At 47.3% G+C, this 22,894-nt stretch overlaps 1 protein-coding gene across 2 annotated transcripts; it reads left to right on the top strand.

Moving 5' to 3' along the window:
• The first annotated feature begins 9,334 nt into the window (after positions 1–9,334).
• LOC131577628 (L-threonine 3-dehydrogenase, mitochondrial-like) lies at positions 9,335–21,949 on the top strand. Of its 2 annotated transcripts, none has more exons than XM_058835649.1 (10): positions 9,335–9,351; positions 11,800–11,911; positions 14,107–14,308; positions 14,643–14,685; positions 15,814–15,884; positions 16,429–16,578; positions 16,905–17,077; positions 18,034–18,124; positions 18,571–18,840; positions 19,050–21,949. In XM_058835649.1, the coding sequence occupies exons 3-10, from the start codon at positions 14,125–14,127 to the stop codon at positions 19,187–19,189; spliced, it is 1,122 nt and encodes a 373-aa protein (XP_058691632.1). In that variant the 5' UTR covers positions 9,335–9,351; positions 11,800–11,911; positions 14,107–14,124; the 3' UTR covers positions 19,190–21,949. The 2 variants fall into 2 exon arrangements, with proteins under 2 accessions (XP_058691632.1, XP_058691631.1); XM_058835648.1 differs by lacking the exon at positions 9,335–9,351 and adding an exon at positions 10,573–11,067.
• The last annotated feature ends 945 nt before the right edge of the window (positions 21,950–22,894 follow it).

Genomic DNA, 22,894 nt, shown 5'->3' on the forward strand with positions numbered 1-22,894 from the left:
TTTTTGAGGTTAATTGAACAAAGCACTTGGGGAATGAGAGGTTTGGGTCTGTGAGACCTCGCAGATTTCATGGAATGCATGGATATGTTTTTTGCAAGCTTTTCTCAGGTTGGGTCATTGCATTCTTCAAGCCAAATGAAATCCGGTGTTTCCCTGGAATTACAAGCTTCCAGTGCCTGAAGGGGGCTCCAAGGCAGGGGAGGGACTTTTACAAGGGCATGGAGTGGTACCACAAGGGGGAATGATCTTAAAATGAAAGAAGGGAGATTTAGATGAGATACTGGGGGAAAATGTCCTGGCTGTGAGGCCCTGGCACAGGTTTCTCAAGGAAGCTGTGGCTGCCCCATCCCTGGAAATATTCAAGGCCAGGTTTGATGAGGCTTGGAGCAACCTGGGATAGTGGAAGGTGTCCCTGCCCATGGCAGGGGGTGGAGCTGGATGGGTTTTAAGGTCTCTCCAAACCCAAATCATTCTGGGATTCCCCACTGAGCAGCTGTGTCTCTATTCCCACATTTCAAAGGGACTGAGCCCCTGACAGAGAAGCTTTATGTAACATTATCAGGTGAAACCTGAGTCCTCTTCATAAACTATTTACTCTCCAAAGTCTCATTAACAAATGTGCTCAGTAAAGAGAAGAGAGAAAGTGGTTTATCACTGGTCACAGGGTTTTTTTCCACCTTGTTCCTGGCAGAAAATGACCCTGATTGTGGGGATTTTGTGAGAGATACAGGACCACTTAAAGACATTTTAAAGCATGATTTGTTATTCCTCGTCCACAGTCTCATAAAGGAATGAGAGCATCTTCACCTTATTCACCAGATGTTCTTATTCAGTGGTCACAGCACCACAGGTTACAGAGGTTTTTAAAGGTTAATTAGCCAATAAACTAATGCCACCAAAGAATGTTTCTACTTTCACACCAATAGTTAATTATTTTGTTTTATGCATCTTTGCCGCAGTGCGGACATTCTTAACCAATCATAAAATGACACATAAAACTACTTGTTCTACCTTAAACTTCTTATTACCTTTATAACTACATCTATAGCTTAACTTTAAAACTTTCCACTACTTAGCTTAATGTCTTTCTATCTAAACTCACATTCTTACTTATAATTCTAAATCTGGAAGCCTTCTCCAAGGTCTTAAACCTTGTGTTCACGTCTGTGTCTGAGCTTGTATTTACAGGATTTTGAGAACTTTCTGTGCTTGGGGTTCCCACATCCGATGATCATCACCTCCATTTCCCTGTGAACTCTTTTCTGAGTATTCAGTGTTCCAAGACTGATTCCTGGTGTTCTATGGGTTTCCATCTCTTGGACAGATGGAGCTGAACCACAGAATATCCCACAAGGATCCTTGAACTCCACTTCCAAAGGAGGGCGGTGATCTTCCATTGCTCTTTGTGGTGTGCGATAAACTTGGTGTGAGGCTTTGTCTGGATTTTTGAACAGTTTGGTTTTCACAGAGTACATTCCTTAGCCCTTATTTTATATCTGCTCACCTCAGAGCCCTGACTGATCTTGTTTCCACACGGGTTTGTGTTGCTCTGAAGGACACAGACCTTTGGGAAAGCAGGCCAGGATTCAGTGGGCAGGGAAGGCTTACAGTGAGCGATCTCTCTTCTGCCTGCCCGACAGTGTTTGATGTGCTGCTCCTGCTTACTCTGGTAACTCATCCTTGTCATTAGCTGCACTAATTATGCATCTTCTTCCCACAGCCTGCTTGAAATGAATCCCTGTGTGGAAACTTGTGCTGCCAGGGCCAGTAAGGAAGGAGGAAAAATGGATTCTGTTTACACTCCAGACACCCTTAGTGAATCCAGCTCTGCAATAGCAGCTGCTGAGGGTTTATAACACTGCCCTTCTGCCTTTGTTTCTGCCTGTGGTTACTCATGTTTGTTTCAGGGTGAACGGTTTCAGCTTTTGATGACCAAGCTGTGAAAGGCAGAAAGATTTCTTGGGTTGTTTCTGCTGAGAGACTTCCAGGTGGTTTTCCCAATGTGCTGCAGGAGCCCCACTGGAAAACTGGGAAATGGTCACAGACGGGTTTGGGTTGGAAAAACCTTAAAGCTCATCCAGTTCCATCCCCTGCCGTGGGCAGGGACACCTTCCAGGCTGCTCACAGCCTCGTCCAACCTGGCCTTATCAGCAAAAGAAAACTGAAAGTCATTTTAAACTACAGCACTGTCCCTTGTGAGCTCTCTGCATCCACTCCAAGGTGTGAAATTCCTGCTCAAGGGCAAGTGACAGCTGCTGCATTTTCTTCAGCAGCATCAGGGCCTCTCTGCAGGCAGATGTTCATGAAGGGTAAGACACAGGGCCTGATTTTTTCCTCAAAAATCCCTCCTTTCTGTCACCCATCTCAAACCATTGTTATATTTGTGACACACCCTCCATCCATCCTGTTTGCTGAGATGTGAGGCTGCAAGGCAGTGGATGGATGGGTAAGTCCAGGAAAGCCTTCAGGGAGCAAAGGGAGCTGTTTCCTTCCCCAAAATAACAATATATCTGTCTAGGAATTCCTCCTGGCTGGTTGCTCTGCAGGCTGAGGCTTCTTGAGGATTATGTAACCTCAGAACTTGTATCCCTGACCTTTTTTTATATTCCCAGGAAAAACAACTCGTTATTTTATGTCTTTACTGGAGAGGCAGCAAGCAAAGGGGAGAGATTCAGGTGCTGAATGTGAAGAGGGGAGGTTTGTGAGCCTCTGTCTCTGCCCTGACACAGGATCCACTGAACACACATCTCTGCTGATGGTTCTTACCTAACCTGCTCCTAAATCTCTCAGCAACACAAACTTCTCCCTCCCCAGGGTGATCTTTTCTGGGACTTCCTTACAGCTAGAGGTTTGTCCCAAGGACTAATCTGGCTACTATTGGAGCACATGCCTTCAAGATTGATTTATTTGGAGGTTTTCTTCTTTTGATGGTGCTTCATGCTGTGAGATTGGCCTCTTGTCCCCCTCTGCTCTTCACAGGTCTGTTTTCTCCACCTTTTCCCTTTATTTTTTTTTTTTTTTTTTTTTTGATAACTCTTGTTGCTGTGGGCTGTCCTTAATTGTGTTTCATCTGTCTTCAACACCTGGACGTGCCCTGGTCTCATTGACAAGGTGGGGATTGGTCACAGCTTGGACTCGGTGTTCTTGAAGGTCTTTTCCAACCTTAATGATTCTGTGAGTGCAAAACCAATCACCATGAGGAAGTTAAAACTGTGGATGTAAAGGAAACCAGATCCTTTATCTGCCATCAGTGCATGAGCAGTATTGGGGTGCAGATTATTGCAGATCCTTGCAGGATTGCTGCCCCATGGTCACAGAAGAAATGCTAATTTTAAGAAAGCAGCACAGCAGCATCTGGGGGGCACTGAGGGTTTGATCCTGGTCCATTGCAGTGCAGGATGCCACAAGGTCCCTTTGCACAAGGAAATGTGGCTGCAGCCAGCGCTGTCCCCGAGCTGTGAGTGGGAATTAGCCCTGAAGAGAGGCTCCTTTCAGACAGGGATCTCACACCCAGTGTGGAAGAGCCAGGTGGAAGATGCCACAAGCAAAGACTTCCCTCCCTCACAGCCTACCTGGAGGGGGAACACCTGTGTTTTCCCTTTGCAGGAGCTCACAGGGAGGGGAGTGAGGCCAGAGAATGTGTTGAAAAACAAGGCATCTGTGGCTCACACTGTGATTTCACCTTTCATTAAAAAAATATATATAAATAAATGAAATAAGAAGACAAGGCAAATCTAATTGAAACAAAGATTATCCAGTGCATCCTTTTAATAAAAAAGAACGATTTCTAAATAAAATCTTCCCTTTTTTCCTTCTCCAAGCAGGCAGCAATGCAGTGTGACACACGTTTGGGTGCAAAAATGACGCTTTCACTCACAGAGGGAAGATGAGACCTGACTGTGATCAGTGTGAGCTTGTCCTGTGCTGCCAACACGATGTGACACCTCCCTGTGCCCGGGCACAGCCCGTGTCACATCTTCTGGGCATGATGAGCGTCAGGGTCAAACCAGTTCAGCACCACAGGGAGAAAATGTTTCTTCTTTTCACATCCTGTGTGGCTGAGCTGTCACCAAGGCCCAGCTCAGTGTTCTCCTTGGTGACTCTTTGGGGCTGCTGTGGCACATGTGGACACAGCAGGAGATCCTTTCAGGAACTGAAACTTTGCTCGGGTCTGGGCGACAGAGAGCCACACAAAATCCAGGCAAAATTCCACTTCCTTACTAATCTATCTCTGAGCAGCAGCAAAGGCTTGTGGAAAAACCATGGGAAAATGACCTGGTATAGATTTGTAGGCCCCCCTTGCAATGGGAAAGGTGGAGAGGGGGTTCTCCTTCGGGAACTGTAGTGGTAAGACAAGGAGTAATGGGGTCAAATTGAAAGAAGAAAAATATAGGTGAGATATATGGACAAAATTCTTCCCTGTGAGGGTGGTGAGGTCCCAGCACAGGTTGTCCAGAGAAGCCTTGGCTGCCCCTGGATCCCTGGAAGTGTCCAAGGCCAGGTTGGATGGGGCTTGGAGCAGCCTGGAATAGTGGAAGATGTCCAAACCTGTGGAAGGGGTGGAACAAGATGAGCTTTTAAGTCCCTTCCCAGCTAAACCATTCCATGGTTCTAAGAATGGTGCTGGATCCCTGCCCTTCTCAAGTGACTGCAGCTCCGTGGGGCTCTCTAGGTTTACCCAAGCGAGGGATCTGCTCCAGGAATTATCTGCTGCCACCTTTCCTGTGTGGCCTGGAAGTGGTTCCTGCAGGAAACCTCCAGCTGTTCTCTCTGTTTCTCATGTCTGGTTCAGTCCGTGTGCTCGAGGGCTGCTGTGCAGTATCCGTGTTCCTGGTCAGGACTGCAGCCCATCCCAGAATCCCAGGTTGGGTCAGGCTGGAAAGGACCACTGGAGGTCATCAGGTCCCACCTCCCAGCTCCAGCAGGGCCATCCCAGGGCACAGGGTTGTGTCCAGATCATTCTGGAATATCTCCAGTGAGGAGACTCCACTGCCTCTCTGGACAATCTGCTCAGGGCTCGGTCACTGCACAGGGAAAAAGATCTTCCTCATGTCCAGGTGGAACTTGCTGGGCATCAGTTCCTGCCCATTCCTTTCATCCTATTGCTGGATAATAGAACTGATCCCTGCTCCGAGTCCTCCCTGCAGACAGAGACAGGGAAGACATCCCCTCAAGAATAAACAAAGTATTGGATATTTGCCTTTTTATGTGGAGGAAGATGAAAAAGCAAAATCTGGAAGGTGTTTTAGCTCCTGTCTTCCCCACTGTGAACAGTTTAAGACCTGTTTATGGGCAGAAATTAGGCAAGATGGAAACACCATTATCTGCAGAACACCGTGAAATTCAACAGTCTTCAGAAAAGATAAGCAGTGTTCCAAAAAATATGTTTAAATGCAAACTCCATGTCAAAGGAGGAGGTTTGTTTACCTTCAGCAGCACCTTCAAATACAGAGTACTGCTCAGAGGGAGGGTAAATATGACTCAAGTGCAAGTAGTTTTTAAAATAGAGGCTGATAAGCTGAACACCACATAAAAATGACTCCATTGTGTGAATAACAATCAAATGGGTCCAGCAAACAGAAATGACCCGTGCTTCACAAATATAATTACTGCACTTGGCTGCCTCATGGCTCAATGCCCTGCTTATAATAAATGGCCTTGAAAACCAGCATTTTTATAGAGAGTGGTTGGTTTGCTGAGCTCCTCCTCTGCTCCTTGCTGTGCTGAGGCAGGAATTGATCATCACTCAGGGAACCCAATTCAGAACATAAAAGCAACCCCAGCAAATCAAGGCGAGATTCTCCTAATCCTGCTCCTTTGTTTCCAGCAGCAGCCTTTTCCCCACAGTGCTCCCACAGACTGTGGGATTTACAGCTGGAGGAGTTTCTGAACACCGTTTTTGGACACTGTCACATCCAGTGAGATTTACAGTCACTCATCATTAATGTTTTTCTCCTCCACCAACTCACCCATGTGCTTTAGAAACTCAGGTAAGCTTGTGCCATCCACACTGGATAATATCCCCTCTCCATCTATAATTTTGTGTTCTCTAATTACGTGTAGCTAGGCTATTACATAAAAATCCCATCCTGTCTGCCAAGGGGTGGAATTCGTAAGCAGGAGGGAATGTGGAAAAAAAAAAAAAATAAAACCAGGCTTATAAACACCTCTGTGGCAAGATAATCTTATCTCAAAGCCTTTGTTCTTCGAGATTGCTCAGGGAGTTAATGTTGGTGGTTGTGAAAGATAGATGTGTTTGGAATAAGTGGGAAAAAAAATACTAACGTTGCTTGCTGGAGGTACTGCTCAGCAGAAGGAATCCAGAGAAGGATCTGGAAGCTCTTTGTACAAATGCTGCTGGGAATGAGAAGACTTGTCAGGATCTGCTCAGGGAAAGGAGGATTTGATCAGCGCCTGTCTGAAGAGTTGCTGGATCAAATTGAGAGATGAAATCACTGGTCCATCAAAGATGGAATTCTGATTGCCAGCAGCTTGTCACTTTGTCCTTCAGAGGACACCCCACCGCCCCACACCACCCCAGTGCTCCCTTGAGAAGGGCAACAACACACAAACCTCCACTGTGGGCAACTGCTTGTGCTGTCAGAAGTCACCCATTCCCTCAGCCAGGAGCAGCAGGAGAACCTGGATGGTCCTTAAGGTCCCTTCCAACTCTAATAATCCCAAGATTCTATGATTCTATCCTTGATTTAGGAGCGGGGTTCCCACATCAAACCCTTCTTCCGAGGCTGCCAAACCCCATCACACCAGGACTCTGCCTGGAGATTTAGAAAGTGTGACGTGGGATCAGATTTAACTCCAAATACTTTGCACAAACTGCTCCAGGCCCTCTAATCCCTCCTGGCTGCTCATTAAGAAGTCCCTTAAGAACTTCCTGCTCCATGCAGCTTTACTGGGTGTCTAAGAAATCAGGCAGTGCCAGGACTGCACCAAACCATGAAATGTTTCTGGATTTCTGCAGTTTGGGCCGAGTAAGGCGCCTCTCTAGAAGGATTCTGGGAAGTTTGCAACTTTGTCCTTGCTGCTTCCATACAGTCTTGGGATGGAAGGGACATTAAAACCCATCCAGTTCCAACCCCCTGCCATGGGCAGGGACACCTTCCACTACCCCAGGTTGCTCCAAGCCCTGTCCAGCTCAGCCTTGGATGGGACCGCCACAGCTTTCCCATCAGGCTACCAGCTGGTGCTTCAAATGAAGAATAATTCCCCAGAAATAAAAAATGAAAAGGTAGAATTTGCAAAATTTGAGCTCCAAAACCTCAGCAGAAATAGCTCTGAAGGACATGGTAAAATGTAGGACTGCATTTGTCACCTCACAGGGCACATTCCTGTGTTTGAGGTCCAAAAATGCTGAACCTGGGTTCGTAACCCACCAGACATTCAGCTGCTCTTCAATCAAGAAGGATGCACTCATTCCAGCACTCTTGTCCTCTAGAGAATTGTCAAGCTCCCAAACAGCATAAAAAGAAATGTGTCCAATGGAATGTGCTATCCTATGCCAGTTCAATATACCTGATATCAAGAGAATTTTCCCTTTCTAAGGCTATTTTAGTTTTCCCTTGTGGAGTCCAGCAGAATGTGGGTGTCAGCCTCACTCCAGTGGGGTTCTTGCTGTGGACATGCAGCTCCACCATCTTTATTCTCTTCATGGCCTCCTACTTGAAAACGTATTGATGAGTTTTCTTCTCAGAACAGCTACGCCCATGTCCTGCACACAATCAGCCAGCAGCTCTGTCCTGTGATATGGTAAAGGCTGCCCAGGAGTTTGATGAGCAGCTGTGAGTGTGGGTGCTGATAGGAGGGTGCATCTGCAGCTCTGAGGCACGGTGCCACAACTCAGCTGTGCAGAGAGCACAACAAACACGATGATTCCTTCAGTCCCTGGCTCAACAAAGAGCCTCCTGGCTGAGCAAATGGTGCTTTCTGCACCCAAGATCAATCAGGTGGCTCATTCTGCTGGGCTGAAGCCATTTAGGATTGGCCATGTACATGAGACACTGACCTTGATGGGAAAAGTGGAAATATCTCCTTCTATTGAACTTTTAGGAAACAGTGTAGAACCTAAGAGGTCCTGCCCAGCCACCATGACCTCAGTAAGAGCGGGAAGACTAAAAACCAGAGTCTGAGCAAGGGAAAGTGAGTTTTAGCAGCTGTTCAGGTAGAACAGCCACTGGAAGGATGTGAAGGCAGCAGAGGAAATTTGAAATGGAGAGATGATTTTTAGCAACTCAAAGATCATCTGAGTACTACATCCCTCTCATGTCTGGGCAGTCAAGGAGCTGGTGGTACAGCCTGGGAGAGACAATCATACTGGTGTGATGGAAAGATGATGAAGGGAACATTTCCCTGATGAGGAAAGGCTGAGGGAGCTGGGGCTGTTCAGCCTCGAGGAGATCCTGAGAGGGAACCTCATCCCTGGCTGTCCCTGTGAGCAGGGAGGGCTCAGAGCAGGGCCCAGGCTCTGCTCCATGGGGATCCAGCAATGGCACCAGGATAACAGGAATGGGCAGGGATTGATCCCAGCAAGTTCCACCTGAACATGAGGAAGAACTTCCCAGTGCAGTGACCGAGCCCTGAGCAGATTGTCCAGAGAGGGAGTGGAGTCTCCTCACTGGGGATATTCCAGACCTGTCTGGACACAATCCCTGTGCTCTGGGATGGCCCTGCTGGAGCAGGACCACTGGAGGGACCAGATGACCTCCTGTAGTCCTTTCCAACCTGACCCATCCTGTGACTGGAAATTGGGAATCCCGGGACTCGGGGATTCTATCACCAGAGATGTGATGTACTTACTACAGCTCTGCCTGTGAGTGCTGACCAACAGGAGAGCTGGAGATGGACTTGGGACAAGAGCATGGAGTGACAGGAAGAGAGGAAATGGTTTCCCACTGCCAGAGGGCAGGGATAGATGGGATATTGGGAAAGAATACCTGCCTGCGAGGGTGCTGAGGCCCTGGCACAGGGTGCCCAGAGAAGCTGTGGCTGCCTCTGGATCCCTGGAAGCGTCCAAGGCCAGGTCGGACAGGGTTTGGAGCAGCCTGGGATAGCGGGAGGTGTCCCTGCCCATGGCAGGGGGTGGGATGCGATGAGTTTTAAGGTCCCTGGCCCCCAGACCGCTCCAAGTCGCGGTGTCCCCGTGGCCGGGCCCCGCCCGCCCTCAGCTCCTGCGGGGCCAGCGCGCCCCGCCCGGCGCCGCCGCCCCTCACGGCGCGTGACGTCACTCCCGCGTGACGTCACCGCCCAATCCTCTGGGCGGCCCCGGCTGACGTCAGGCCCGGCGCGAGCGGCCCCGGCTGAGGGACGGGGCGGCGGCGGGAGCGCGGCGGGAGCGGGGTGAGCGCGGGGTGAGCGCGGGGCCGGGGGGCTTTGGGGGACCGGTTTGGAGGACTGGCTATGGGGGACTGGCTATGGGGGACTGGCTTTGGGGGCATTTGGGATCGCGGGGCCGCCCCGCTCCTGGCGCGACCGAATGAATGAGGTGGGGGAGGGGCGGCTTCCTCCGGCACCGCGCGGTCCTCTCCTTTTGGGGACACTTTGGGGACGCTCTGGGACCGGGCCGGGGGCGGCGGTTCGGTGCTCGTGGCACTTTCGTGCCTCACCGCAGACTCGCTGCGGGCGGGCGGGTTTTGTTCGTGTCCATCACCCGCACCGGCCCCTTGGCTTCATCAGCGGAGGCTGTGCTGGGTGGAGTGCCAGGGAGTCGGGGAATGGTTTGGGTCCGAAGGGACCTTAAAGATCAACCAGTTCCAACCCCTGCCATGAGCAGGGACACCTTCCACTGGACAGGGTTGCTCCAAGTCCCCTCCAGCCTAGCCTTGAACACTTCCACGGATGGGGCATCCGTAGCTTCTCTGCAATCTATGCCAGGGCCTCTCCATGCTCACAGCCAAGAATTCCTTCCCAAGAGCCCATCTAAACCTACTTTATTTTTTATGTTTAAAGCTATTGCGCCTTGTCCCAAGTCCCTCTCCAGCTCTCCTGGAGCCCCTTTAGGCTCTGGAAGGGGCTCTGAGCTCTCCCTGGATCCTTCTCCAGGTGAGCAGCCCCAGCTCTCCCAGCCTGGCTCCAGAGCCAGGTCCAGCCCTTGGAACATCTCCATGGCCTCCTCTGGACTCTCCAGCAGCTCCAAATCCTTCTGCTGTTGGATCCCAGGGCTGGAGGCAGCTCTGCAGGTGGGGTCTCACCTGAGCTGGGCAGAATCTCCCCTCCCCTGCTGCCCACTCTGCCAAGGATACATTGGACATTCTGGACCAATCTTCCTTACCTGCTCCGGGAATTTCACGCTGTTCAGCAGCTGCGTAATCTCCCTTTTTTTTTTTAAATTTTTTTGTTTATTTTTGGTGGCTGAGGTCAGGTTTCCAGCGGGTCCCTCACGGCTCAGGCTGACGTCTCCTCTTGGCAGGCTCCCCGAGGGGCTCGGCCTCATCCCCGGCCGTGCGTCACCCCTGGGACAGGAGCCGTGCGTAAGTGTCAAGGTTATTTCAGCCGAGCTTGGCCAACAGCTCCCTGCCAGAGGGAACAGCTCCAGCCTGGACACCCTTGCACATCCCCGCTGCCAGGGGACACGGGCAGGGACGCAGCGTCCCAGCCTGGGGGGCTCTCGAAAGCGGAGGAATTGCCAGCAGGGAATGTGTGATGCATTTGGGCTGTCCAGCTATCCAGGCAGCAGTCACTGGGGTTGAGCTGAGAGTTGTCCCTTAGCTGCTGCAGCTTGAGTGCTCCCAAATGCAGGGATCTGGTGGAGTTTCCACCTGGCAGCACTTGGGCACCGGAGAGGCTTTCCCATGGGCAGAGTGGCTTGTGCTTCATCTTCTGGATGCCCAAGGAAGGTGCTGTCGTTCTCCTCAAGCTCTTGATACAGTCAGGAAAATTAGAGGAGCTTCCAAAAGCATAAGCATATCTGCAGGTCTGGAGCAGGAACTGTGGGGTTTGGAGCCAAATGGGAGTTGGGAAGTTGGAGCTCAGCGTGCTGGTGTGGACCATGTTCCCGAGGATGTGGTTGGGAATCTGCAAGACCCTGTGCCCTGCAGGGTCCCTTAATTTTCTCCGGTAAAAGAAAGTTCTGGATTTTTTGGTTTAGCTCCCTGGAGGGGTATCCCAGCAGCTGTGCAGCCCCAGAAATCCTATGGGAGCTCTGGGTTTGGTTTGACCTCTCTTTCCTCCCTCTCTCCCATTTTCTTTGAAGCTTGCTGTGAGACTTTAGAGAACAAGCCCATGACTTTCTTATCTTTCTTATCACCGTGACATTCTATTAATAACTAACATAGAAGAACTGCTGCTTTCCATAAACATTTTTGACTTTTATGTGAGCAACAGGTGTTGCTGCTTATGTAACACCTTGGAAACCTCACAGAGGATCAGCAGCTGGCAGTTCACTCACTAAATGTCATTTTATGAATGCGCCTTGCTTTTTTTTTTTTTTTTTTCTTTATTCCCTCTTTTCCCTCTCCCTGTGCTTTAATCTTCTTATAAACCCCAGAAATTTCCTGCTATCCCAGGCAGATTATTGTAAATTGGAATACGTGTTTCCTTTCTACTAATCCTTTGCACTGCCACTAATTAGTTTAAACTCTGTCCTTCAGCCATGACCAGGGGCTGGCTGGTTCTGGGACTTGGAGGAGCTGCTTATGCCCCTTCAGAGCCCTTTCCCTGCCTATCCCAAACTTCCAGGTATTTCAAAATCAAGCAGGAGAGAAGAGAGATATCCCTGGCTGCTGCTTCTCTCACATGCACATTTTTTGGTTTTTTTTTTTCCTTTTTTTTTTTTTTTTTTCCCCTAAGGTGTGGGACAACTCCTACTCTGTGCCAGGTTTTGATTGGCTTTCCGAAGAGGCAGTGTCCTATAAATTGCCTTCTCGACTCTGCTTCTGCCTTATCACCAGCTGAGGCCCAGGTGAGTACAGGAGAGGGGAAATTCCAGCTGCAATTCCATTGCCTAATCCTTGAAATTAGCGTTGGTTATTGGTTTGAATTAGTGGGGTGGGGGAAATAACTTTGATGTTTCAAGATAAAACTTCCTCATTTTGCTGACACTTTCTAATATCGGTTTGAGTGGCTAAATGAGATCAGGGGCTGAGAAACTATTCAGAAGGGGACATGGGAGGGGGGTTTGAAAATATATCGTGGAATCATGGAATGGTTTGGGTTGGAAGGGACCTTAAAGCTTATCCTGTTTCATGGGCAAGGACACCTTCCACTATAAATTATATCTATATATTATATAGATAATTTTTTTCTCTTCGGTGCCCAACAGAACAGAAGTATTCCCCTTTGGGATAGTAAAAAGGCAAGCCTAAAAAAAATTAAGTTATTTTACATCAGTTAAATTAATATTTTTGTGTGTGTTCAGAGCTGTTAATAACTCCTGGAAGTTACTTAAGATGGGAAACTTGAGTTAATCTCTGTGTGGGGCTGACTTCGGCTGTTTGGGGTAGTATTTTAAGGCATAATACTGATTTCTTTATATATCTATACATTTATGGCAACTCTAGTAGCCAGTCACACCTGTTTTTTTCCCCCCTTTGTATTTGAAATAGAAATAAATGTCATCAGTGGAGGTTTTTTGCAGCAGCTCTGCTGCCTGGCTGTTTAAGTGTCTGGTATGAAATGCATTCATTTACTGTTCAGAGTCAGACCTGGGAGTAAATTCTCAGCTTAAGCCTTTGTGGTTTCACACCAGGTGCGTTTGGAAAAACCAGTCCAGTCATTGGGAAACCAATTTTACTCACAGCCAACTTGTGTTTGTACTTTGCAGAGCTCAAAATGCCTTTTCAGGTACTTGGAGTGGAAATTTTTTGTCACACAGACCAGTGAGTCTCTCTCAGTGCTGGAAGATTTTATTTTTCCATGCTGAAATAGGTGGGGATGATCATGCGAGCTGGTGCCTGGGTGTGTGTCCAGATGGAATTTGGATATTTCCAAGGATGGACACTCCCATCACCTCTCTGGCCATCTCAGACTGAGCCTTTTTGATCAGTTTAAATGTAGTTTTTTTAATAATGCAGTTTTATGGAGCTGTCTTACTAGACAATAGACAGTTTAAGCAAATCTGTATTTAAATAGCACAACTCCCTCAAGTACCAGAAAATTCTCAGTCAGGCAACCTGAGATGTGAAAGGAACACCCACATTAATCACTTGTTTGCTTTTCTCTGCAACTGGAATTCAGCTGCAGCAATGAACTGCTGCAATTTCTTGTGGAGAGCTTCTGTCTACCTGACTCTCCTTTTTAGAATATATGCCCCAAGAAAGGACTTGGCAGGGTAACCTCATCAGGCAAGTTTGAAAAATGCTTTCATCTGGGAATCTACATGTTCTAGATCATTGGGAAAGAGTTAAAAATTCTTCAGAGGGGATAAGGAAAAAATAAATGATTGTGCCTTCAGGATTTTATTTGAGAGAATTAAATTTGCACCACTGAAATGACCATCTGTGGCTGCAGGTGTCATTTATTTGGGGTACTTTGCATTTCCTTCCCCAATATGAAAGATTTGGAGAGAAAGAACCCAAATTTGAAAGCAGCAGAGAATAAATTATAATTCTGTGAAATGATTAGGACATTTTCCTGAGGCCTGGCTAAGCCCTGCCACTCCTCTGTTTGCTTTCTCTGTACTGTCAGTCCTGAGTGTTAAATCAGAATAAATCTTCTTTTTTTCAAGAGCTTTCCTGCTGCCTCCTTGGCTCAGCTGCTCTTGCTGATGCAATCCTGAGGAGTTTTGCTTATTCACAGCAGCCTGCAAAACTTTCACTCCAAATGTGGCATCACAGCAGCTTTGTTTTATTCTGTATTTATACTTAAAATCACAGCTTTGAGTGCTGTTTTAAAAAAGGTTTAAACTTGAGCTTTACAGTGTTCTCCCTGTCCATTTTCCTGCACTGTGGATATTTTCCTGAGCTCACTCCAGGGAATACATTACCTCTGCTCATGTTACATCCCAGGCTGCTTTCAGCCCTTGCTTGGCACAATCCCCCAGCCCTCGGATGGCATCGAATTCCTCTGGATCCCTGCAGAGTTTTCTGGGGGAGCGTTTAAAAGCCGTTTAATGGGGTTGAATCACTCGTGACTCATCTTTTCTCTCTCTCCTCGCAGCACACCTGAAGGGGGAAGATGCCAATCGTCAGGAACCTGGGCAGAGCTGCCAGCCAGCTGCTGCAGAGCTCTGGCTGTGGCTGTGGGGTGTCCCTGGTGCCCGTCCGGGCCATTGGGGTGTCCCCACGCCAGGTGGCCTCCGACGCCAGCTTCCACTCGGTGACGTTCTCCGAGTCGGGTCATCCCCGGGTGCTAATCACAGGTCAGCATTCCTGGCACAGCTGGGTTCCTGCTTGTCCCCCAAGCTTTCCCACTGCTCTCCTCCCTCCCCAAAGAGCACGGTTCTGGAAGCAAAAATACCCCAAAATATCCTGGAATTGGGATGATCTTTCTCATCAGGAAAAGGCTCAGGATTGGAGTCCCGTGTGAGCTTTCCTATTTGAATTCTAGAGCTCTTCTAAAACCAGTTCCTTGAGAAAAAAAATTTAAAAGTTTCCTGACTTGCTGAGAAAGTCATGCTAATTCTTGATGTGATACAGATAATAATGGAATTCTACATTGTGACTGCCCCTTTTCCTCTGATTTTTGTCTCCTAGGTGGTCTTGGCCAGCTCGGAGTGGGACTTGCAAAGCTGCTCAGGTGGGTCACCACTCCCAGGCTTGCTGTGAGTGAGGAATTCCAGCTTTAGCCGTCACTTCTAGGAGCAATAGTTGTCTGGAAAGTTGTTTATGAAAGAAAATCTATTTTTCAAATTCTGGTTTTGCCTCTTGGCTTTATAAATAACGTTAATAGCTGGACTTGATGATCTTAAAGGTAATTTCCTTAATGATTCTTAATGATTCTATAATTAAATTTTCACCATCATTTTATTTGTCCCTCTGGTGCTTGCTGTGGGTTCCTGACGTACTTTCTGCGTGTCCATTGGTCACGATTCCCAAAATAGCAGGATTTTGTTTGAGGTACTGTCTGCTGAGCTGTTTTTTTCCCAGTTAAAAGGGAGTATTCAGAGGCTGAACCCTCAGAGTTTTCCTTCTTCTTCCGTCGCCTCTTCCCCCCCCTCAAACACAGTTACCTCTTTTTGTTATGATATCTTCTCAAGAAGTGTGAAATGCTCCCAGAGCTCTCCCTGATCCCTTGTCCATATCCAGCTTAGCTCCAGTTTATCATCTGCTCATAGTCTTTGCTGGAGAGGATTTGGACCAAGACCAAAAGTGAGCAGATTCACTGCACTCAACACTGGGATATTTTCCACCATTTCTGTGATATATTTGAAAATTATCCAGATAATGGGAGGCCAGAATGTGCCCCAATGCCCCCAGATTCGCTCTCTCCATCAGCCTTGTGTTGATTAGCACAAGGTCACAATTTCTCTCTTTTATTTGCTTAGTTGATATAAAAGTAGCTGCAGTTACAACAATCCCAGTGGATTTTTGTTGTCTACAGGGGAGTAGATTATCCCTGGGTAAAATTTTCAATAAGAAAAGGGTAGGAAAGTTTTCCCAACATATTTTCACTTTCTAAAAAATTTCTCTATCCTTATGCAGACCTTGACTGCTGCTAGAAGTATTTTATCATTTTTTAAGATGCTGTGTTGATATTTAAAGGATTGTTGGGTTTTTTTTGGTTTTTTTTTTGTTTAGTGCAGTAACTGATTTTATTGTGGAAAATATTGTTCCTCCACTATCACTCCTGCAAAACAGAATAGCAACTGATGGATTATCTCAAAAAGCTGTGGACTCACTGTTCCCTGTGGGTATTTTTACACAGGAAACGCTTTGGAAAGAACAATGTGATCTTGTCTGACATTAGAAAGCCTGCAGATAATGTTTTTTATAGTGGTAAGTGACTGGGGAAGCACATGATAAAAAAAAAAAAAATCTTGACTTTACCTCTGATGTTCATTAACTAATTATCAAAGTGATAAGTGGATTCCACTGACAAGCTGCTCTTCAAACCTTCTGCATAATGCCTCCCTGCTTTGAAATCTTTCCAAGATGTTGGTTTCTTCTCTTGTTCCCTTTTCCTAAATATTTCTCTTTGCTTTTTATCGCTGCTGCTTTGCCACTTTGCTGACTCAAATATCTATTTGAGGCACGTTGTGCTCCTGCTATAAAAGGAGGTGCTTTTATTCTTGTGGAGGGAGGAAATTGGAAATGAAACTTGTGCTTTGTTTTCACATGCTCAGGGAGTCTTTATTATGAGGAGGACATAGAGCAGGATTTAAGATTCTTTGATTTTCACTGGAAACTTGCTAAAATTTTTCCTCAACATCGCTGTTTAGTGATGTATTTAGGCGGTAGAAACAGCAGCCTGAGCTTCTTTCAGACCCATCCTTCCACCCATTCCTGACAAATAATTTCCCACTGCTCCCATCTGCTCCAGGTCCTTTTATCTTCGCGGATATCTTGGACTACAAGAACCTGCGGGAGATCGTGGTGAACAACCGCATCACGTGGCTGTTCCACTACAGCGCCCTGCTCAGCGCCGTGGGAGAGGCCAACGTGCCCCTGGCCAGAGCTGTCAATATCACTGGTGTGTGCTGCGTTTTGGGTGCTTAAAGCTGTGCCAGGGGAGGTTTGGGCTGGATAGCAGGGAAAGGTTCTTCTCCAGAGGGTGTCAGGCACTGGAAGAGCTCCCCAGAGAATCGGCACGGCCCCAAGGCTGCCAGAGCTCCAGGAGTGTTTGGATAACACTCTCAGGGATGCTCAGGGTGGGATTGTTGGGTATCTGCAGGGCCAGGAGTTGGACTGGGTGATCTTGATGGGTGCCTTCCAGCTGAGAATATTCTATAATTCCCACAAGGGCTTGAGAAAGTAGAAATACGCTGATAAATCCTGTTGTTTTGGTTTTTTTCTCAGGTTTACACAATGTTCTGGACATTGCAGCCGAGCATAACTTGAGGCTCTTTGTTCCAAGCACCATTGGAGCCTTTGGACCCACCTCTCCTCGAGATCCAACTCCTGATCTCTGCATTCAGAGACCAAGGACAATCTATGGAGTCTCCAAGGTCCATGCTGAACTTATGGGAGAAGTGAGAATTTTTCATTTTATTAATTTCTTAAAAGGTCTGAGAGAACTTCACTGAGAAAGGTTTCCCAAAGAAGCTGTGGCTGCCCCATCCATGAAGGGTCCAAGGCCAGGTTGGACAGGGCTTGGGGCAACCTGGGATAGTGGAAGGTGTCCCTGTCCTTGGCAGGGGTTGGAATGTTCTTTAAGGTCTCTTCCAACCCAAGCCATTCCATGATTCTGTGATTGGAACTTCATTGCTCTTGTAAGATTCCTCACTCATTCTTTTCCCCATTTTTCCTGCATTTAGACTTTAGTACTCAGCAGTAGTCTGAGGCAGCTCTGAAGGTTAAATACCTTTTGAGTTTTTTTGGGAAAAGCACAAAGCATGGGAAGCTGGCAAACAGCTGACTTTCAGTGTCATTTCTTTTCCTGTTTTTTATGGCTTTGGCCTCTGTTCCAATGTGAATGGCACTGCAGAAAGGACAGTGCACAAAGCTTTGTGACAGCAGGTGCACAATGATGACTTTTTGCTCTTCCTCTCCAAAAAAACACTTTAAAACCAAAGCCTTGGAACTGTGCACATGCACAACTTTTCTTTTGGCTTTTTAGTTATTTATAAACAATATTTTTAAAGCTGATATTTTTATATCAGTTTCCTCACATAGGTCTGAGGATTGTATTATCCTGGAAAGTTTCACAAAATTGGGAATGTTCAGTTTCTGAACATTGTAGACCCTACATGAGTAGCATGACAATCCACATCATTGATCCATATCCACTGATGTGGATGTGAAGTGGAAAAAGGCAGGCAGGGAGATCAGCTGCCAGGCAGGGAATGGGGATTGTTCAATAATTCCTTCCCTTTCATCCCTGTCCTGGGACAGCTGAAGGTTCACCCTGTGTCAGATTTTTCCTGTGAAATCAGTGGGTGTGTGACCAACTCCTGGTGTGTAACTCTGTGTTTCTCCCCCTCCCCAGTACTACCACTACCGCTATGGCCTGGACTTCCGCTGCCTCAGGTATCCAGGGATTATCTCTGCTGATTCCCAGCCTGGCGGGGGAACAACTGGTGAGTGACTGGTGTGTGACAAGAGGGCTGGGGAGGACTTTCCACAGGGACATGGAATGACAGGACACAGGGAATGGCTTCCCACTGACAGAGGACAGGGTTAGATGGGGTGTTGGAAAGAAACTCTTCCCTGGGAGGGTGGGGAGGCCCTGGCACAGGGTGCCCAGAGAAGCTGTGGCTGCCCCGTCCCTGGCAGTGCCCAAGGCCAGGCTGGGGGGCTTGGAGCAACATGGGATAGTGAGTGGCATCCCTTCCCATGGCAGGGAATTGGAACTGGATGGTCTTTAAGCTCCCTTCCAACCCAAACCACTCTGGGATTTCATGATGAGTATCACACGGTCCTGCTGCCAGATTTGAGACAGGACACTTTGGGGTTGGTCTGAGGTTTGCTGACTGTCATGAAGTGCACAGCACAGATCATACACATCCATTATTCTCTTCCCCAGATTATGCTGTCCAGATTTTCCATGATGCTATAAAGACTGGCAAATTCAAGTGTTACCTGAGGCCAGACACCCGGCTGCCCATGATGTACATCGATGACTGCCTGAAGGCCACGCTGGAGGTCATGGAGGCCCCTGCAGAAGCCCTGACCATGAGGACCTACAACATCAGTGCCATGAGCTTCACTCCTGAGGAGCTGGCCCAGGAGGTGCAGAAGTATGTCCCTGAGCTCCAGATGACCTACAATGTGGATCAAGTCAGGCAGGCCATAGGTTAGTATCTTCCCTGGCAGCAGGTAAGAAAAAACATCAGTGGGGCAAAATAAAGTCTCTTTTCTTTTTAGGAACTGACAAATTGCTCCTGTGCAGTTCAAGTCTTATGGTTCAAAATTCAGCTTTAGTAGTGCTGAAACATCTCTGAGTTCAGAGAGATTTTTCCTATACCTCACCTTTCTTGGTTCTTTTTTTTTTTTTTCCTGCAGCTGACAGCTGGCCCATGAACTTTGACGACAGCAACGCCCGCAGGGATTGGGGTTGGAAACACGATTATGACCTCCCCGAGCTGGTGACCACGATGTTTAGCTACCTTGGGTCTGACTCCAGGATTGCCCAAGCTAACTGAAATGCTTTCAGATGTTTCCAGATTTCCACAGAGGACCAGGAAGAAATGGCTGAATTTTAGTTTCTAATTTTCTGAGTCTTAGAGCATGTCAGTTACTAATTTTCGTAAGTAGCAACAGAGTTGGGCAGAAACGTCCTGTAGCTGGAATGTCCTTTAGATACACAACAGCACTGGGTGCTGTCCCCAAACACAGCACTGCTGACAAACACAGGGTTCTTGAACATTCACACTTAGGGAAAAACACCAAAAGTAACACTTACTCCTGGCTGATGGCTTTCCAATCATTCCTGCCTCTTCCTTGGCAAACAGCATTGGGATAGCATTGTCCAACCTGGCCTTTCAGGCATATCCCAAAAAGTTAATGATAGGTTTTGCATTTTCCTGGTGGAGGATGTTAGGTTTTAGCAAGATCCTTTTTACTCTTTGCTTACAAAAGAGATGTCAGAAGAGCTGTTTCATGTTTCCAAATTCCAGGGGGTTGTTGCAATTCTAGTTTGAAATCAAACTTTGCTCGATAGCTCCTATTTATATCTCTCTCTAGTGCTGTCTAAGCATAGACTTTTTTATACCTAGGGCAAACAGAGTAGCATTCTTATGATGCTGCTTATAAATGTGAAGTGGAATAGGACTTGAATTCTCATGATGCTTTAAAAAAAAAACCCAGGGTTTACAAGCAAAGCTTTGTCCTGTTCTCTGCAAGTGCCGCTGCCTTCAGTGCAACCTCGGAGGGAGAGCTGAAATCTGAAGAGCTGTTCCATGGATGTGAGTCTGGGTGGGATTTCAGGGAGGCCAAGCCCCTGGCTGGGGTTTTTAGCAGTACTTTTGGTTCTCCCAGTTGTTTGGTGTCCCTGCACAGTGTCAGATTGCCTGGAACAAGTTTTAAAGGTGGGCTGAGGATGGAGCCTTACTGTAGAGTCTGGTCAGCCTTGGAAATCTTTCCCGTTCACCCCATTTTTCTCGTGCACTGTGTTTGTAGATGCTGTTCATGTGTAACTCATTCCCTTTTATTCTTCAGAGAGGGATCCAGAAGCTGAAACCATCTTCTAGCTACAGCTAAGGGCTGGTCTGCTCGTTGAGTTTCATGCACAGGAGATTCTGGGATGAACAAGGGAGTTTTAGTAGATGTGTGAGAGGAAGAGGTGTCTGTTCAAAAGGAGACTTCAGGAAATGACAACCTGGAGAGACAGGAAAGTCATTGTAGGTAAAATATGGATGTGAGTCTGAGCTGTCAGCTACTCTAGCTGAGAAACAGCCTTTGGGAGCTTTGGACTTTATTTTTTTCAAAGAAAAAAGAAAAAATCTCATTTTCAAAGTGACTGGAAATTCCCTACAGGAAGCTTTTTTTTTTTTTTTTTGTCTTGTGTACTCCAGTAGTGTGTGTAGGTAAAAACATTCAAGTTTTTTTGGTTTTGTTTGCTTTTTTTTTTTTTTTGCCTACAACTTGTTTGCTCTGTTTTCTGTGACGGTGCTTTGGTGGTTGTGAGTCTGTTGTGTTCTCTGTATCCCTGCCACGATCAGACTTTTTGTCTCTTTGTGCAGGAGTTCTCCTGCAGGGAATATGTTTCCTCACAAAAGTAACCTTCCAGTGAAGATTCTGTGGTGAAACCCAGTTTTTTGAAACATTTGTTACACTTGTATCTCTTGGTTTTGTATGTATTTTATTGTTTCATCTGTGGGCAAAGTAGGAATTTCCCGGGTATTTAAGCTCAAGGGTCGTGGCTGATACTGAAACATTTTTATATTGTTTACGTTGTGAAAGGACAAGTTTTTAAACTTTAGCCACTGTTGTAACTCTCACCTAACTCAAGTGTAATTTTTGGCCCAATGGGCCAGTGGAGTCCGCCCGCCCTTCACACCCTTGGAGGAGAGACTGGCTGGGCTTGGTCCTCTGCCCTGCCCAAAAGGATGGGATCCAGACTGGATTATCTCCCAGGGGCCTGGAGCCAGCAGATGAAGGGCTGGAAAGGAGCTGAAGTGTCTTGTCCACTCCTCAGTGCCTCTGTTCCACCCTGGGGAAGTGTAAAATAAAGAGTTGTTGATGGGTCTCACTCCATTTCCTTGCATCACTCAAAGTCCTGGGCTCTGATTCCCCTCACCCTCATTCCAGCTCCAGTTTAATTGGAGTCAACAGGAGTGAGAGGCAGCAATGTTCTTTCTTCTCAAACTGTCCTTGGTGGTGGAATTACACAAAAGCCTTGGGACAGGTGTCACAGCAAAGGTGAAATTCCAACCTGGCATTTTGAACAGTTTTGGTTTTCCTGCTAAGATGTTACTGGCCTCATTTAGGAGCAGCCATTTAAGCAACTTAAATTTTTAAAAGTCTGAAATAAACCATGTTCCAGTAGAGAGTGGTCTGGAGGAAACTGGTGACAATCAGGGAATGTTATTAAATGTGGCTGCAAGGTCTATTTCCTGTTTGAAGTTCCCATTTTCAGTCTTATCAATGACCTGTATGTTTTTTTCCCCCCCATGTCTTCCACATTAACTTCTCTTGTAATGATGTCACAGTTTTGGTTTTTTTTTCTGTATTAAACCAACTTGATGTGTTACAAAATATCTACCTTTTGCTACCAGTTGGAAATTTGACTCCTGGACAGAGACTTCCTTCGTGACACTTGAGCACTGTGGCTGTTAAATTACATATTCAGGACAAAAAAAAAAAAAAAGTAAAAAAAAAAAAAAAAGGGTTGTTAAAAATATTTTTTCAACTATTGTTAGTTGTGGGTGATGCCTACTTTAATAAAATCCTATGCAGATGGAGCCTGGGTTTGTCATCCTTGGCTGGGGCAGGTGAGAGCAGGGCTGAGGGAGCCAGGAGAGCTGGAGAGGGACTCGGGACAAGGGGAATGGCTTCAAACTGCCAGAGGCTGGGGTTAGATGGGATATTGGAAAGGAATTCTTGGCTCTGAGGGTGCTGAGGCCCTGTTGGGTCCCTCTTTCTGTGTCTGAGCAGGTCCTGCCTCCAGGTGTTGCACAACCTGTGATGGGTCAGCAGCAGAAGCTTGGGTGAGGAGATCCCACTCGTAACTCCACGCAGCCCCACCCTGCCTCCTTAATCCATGGATAAACCCTCCCTGCAGGTGAGATGAGGCCTTTCCCTCCTCCCACACCTCGGCTTTCTAATGCTGGGAACCTCTGGTGGAGAGAACGTTCCTCTTGACCACAGTTTAATGACTGACACAATGTGGCCGTTGTGTTTCGGAGGGTGTTGCAGCACCGTGCCATTCCCAGCCGCTTCCCTTTGATCCTCGGTCTGGATCTTGTCGAGTCCTGTTTGACACAAGCCCAGCCTGGTTTTTAGAGGTGCCACAGGGCTGCTGCAGCTGGAGCCAGGCTGGGAGAGCTGGGAGGGCTCACCTGGAGAAGAGAAGGATCCAGGGAGAGCTCAGAGCCCCTTCCAGTGTCTGAAGGGGCTCCAGGAGAGCTGGAGAGGGATCTGGGACAAGGGATGGAGGGACAGGACAAGGAGGAATGACCTTAAACTGAAGGATGGTGGGTTTAGATGGGATTTTAGGAGGAAATGCTTTGCTGTGAGGGTGGTGAGGCCCTGGCACAGGGAAGCTGTGGCTGTCCCATCGCTGGGACCCAAGATCAAGTTGGATGGAGCTTGGAGCTGCTTTCTTCTCTTGGCTGTTTAAGACATCAGACAGGTGCAGGAAGAGGAGGAAGTTGAAAGTGGAAAGCTGTGAGGGATGTGGAGGATTA

This window comes from Poecile atricapillus, chromosome 3 (genome assembly GCF_030490865.1).
Source record: "Poecile atricapillus isolate bPoeAtr1 chromosome 3, bPoeAtr1.hap1, whole genome shotgun sequence".
Taxonomy (NCBI): domain Eukaryota; kingdom Metazoa; phylum Chordata; class Aves; order Passeriformes; family Paridae; genus Poecile; species Poecile atricapillus.

What these genes read in the sequence shown, in the direction of transcription:
- LOC131577628 (XM_058835649.1), top strand. Translation starts at nt 14,125, where the DNA reads ATGCCAATCGTCAGGAACCTGGGCAGAGCTGCCAGCCAGCTGCTGCAG. An exon ending in AGATAATGTTTTTTATAGTG is followed by an intron (nt 15,885 to 16,428) that starts GTAAGTGACTGG and finishes CATCTGCTCCAG; the next exon opens with GTCCTTTTATCTTCGCGGAT. An exon ending in TCAAGTCAGGCAGGCCATAG is followed by an intron (nt 18,841 to 19,049) that starts GTTAGTATCTTC and finishes TTTTTCCTGCAG; the next exon opens with CTGACAGCTGGCCCATGAAC.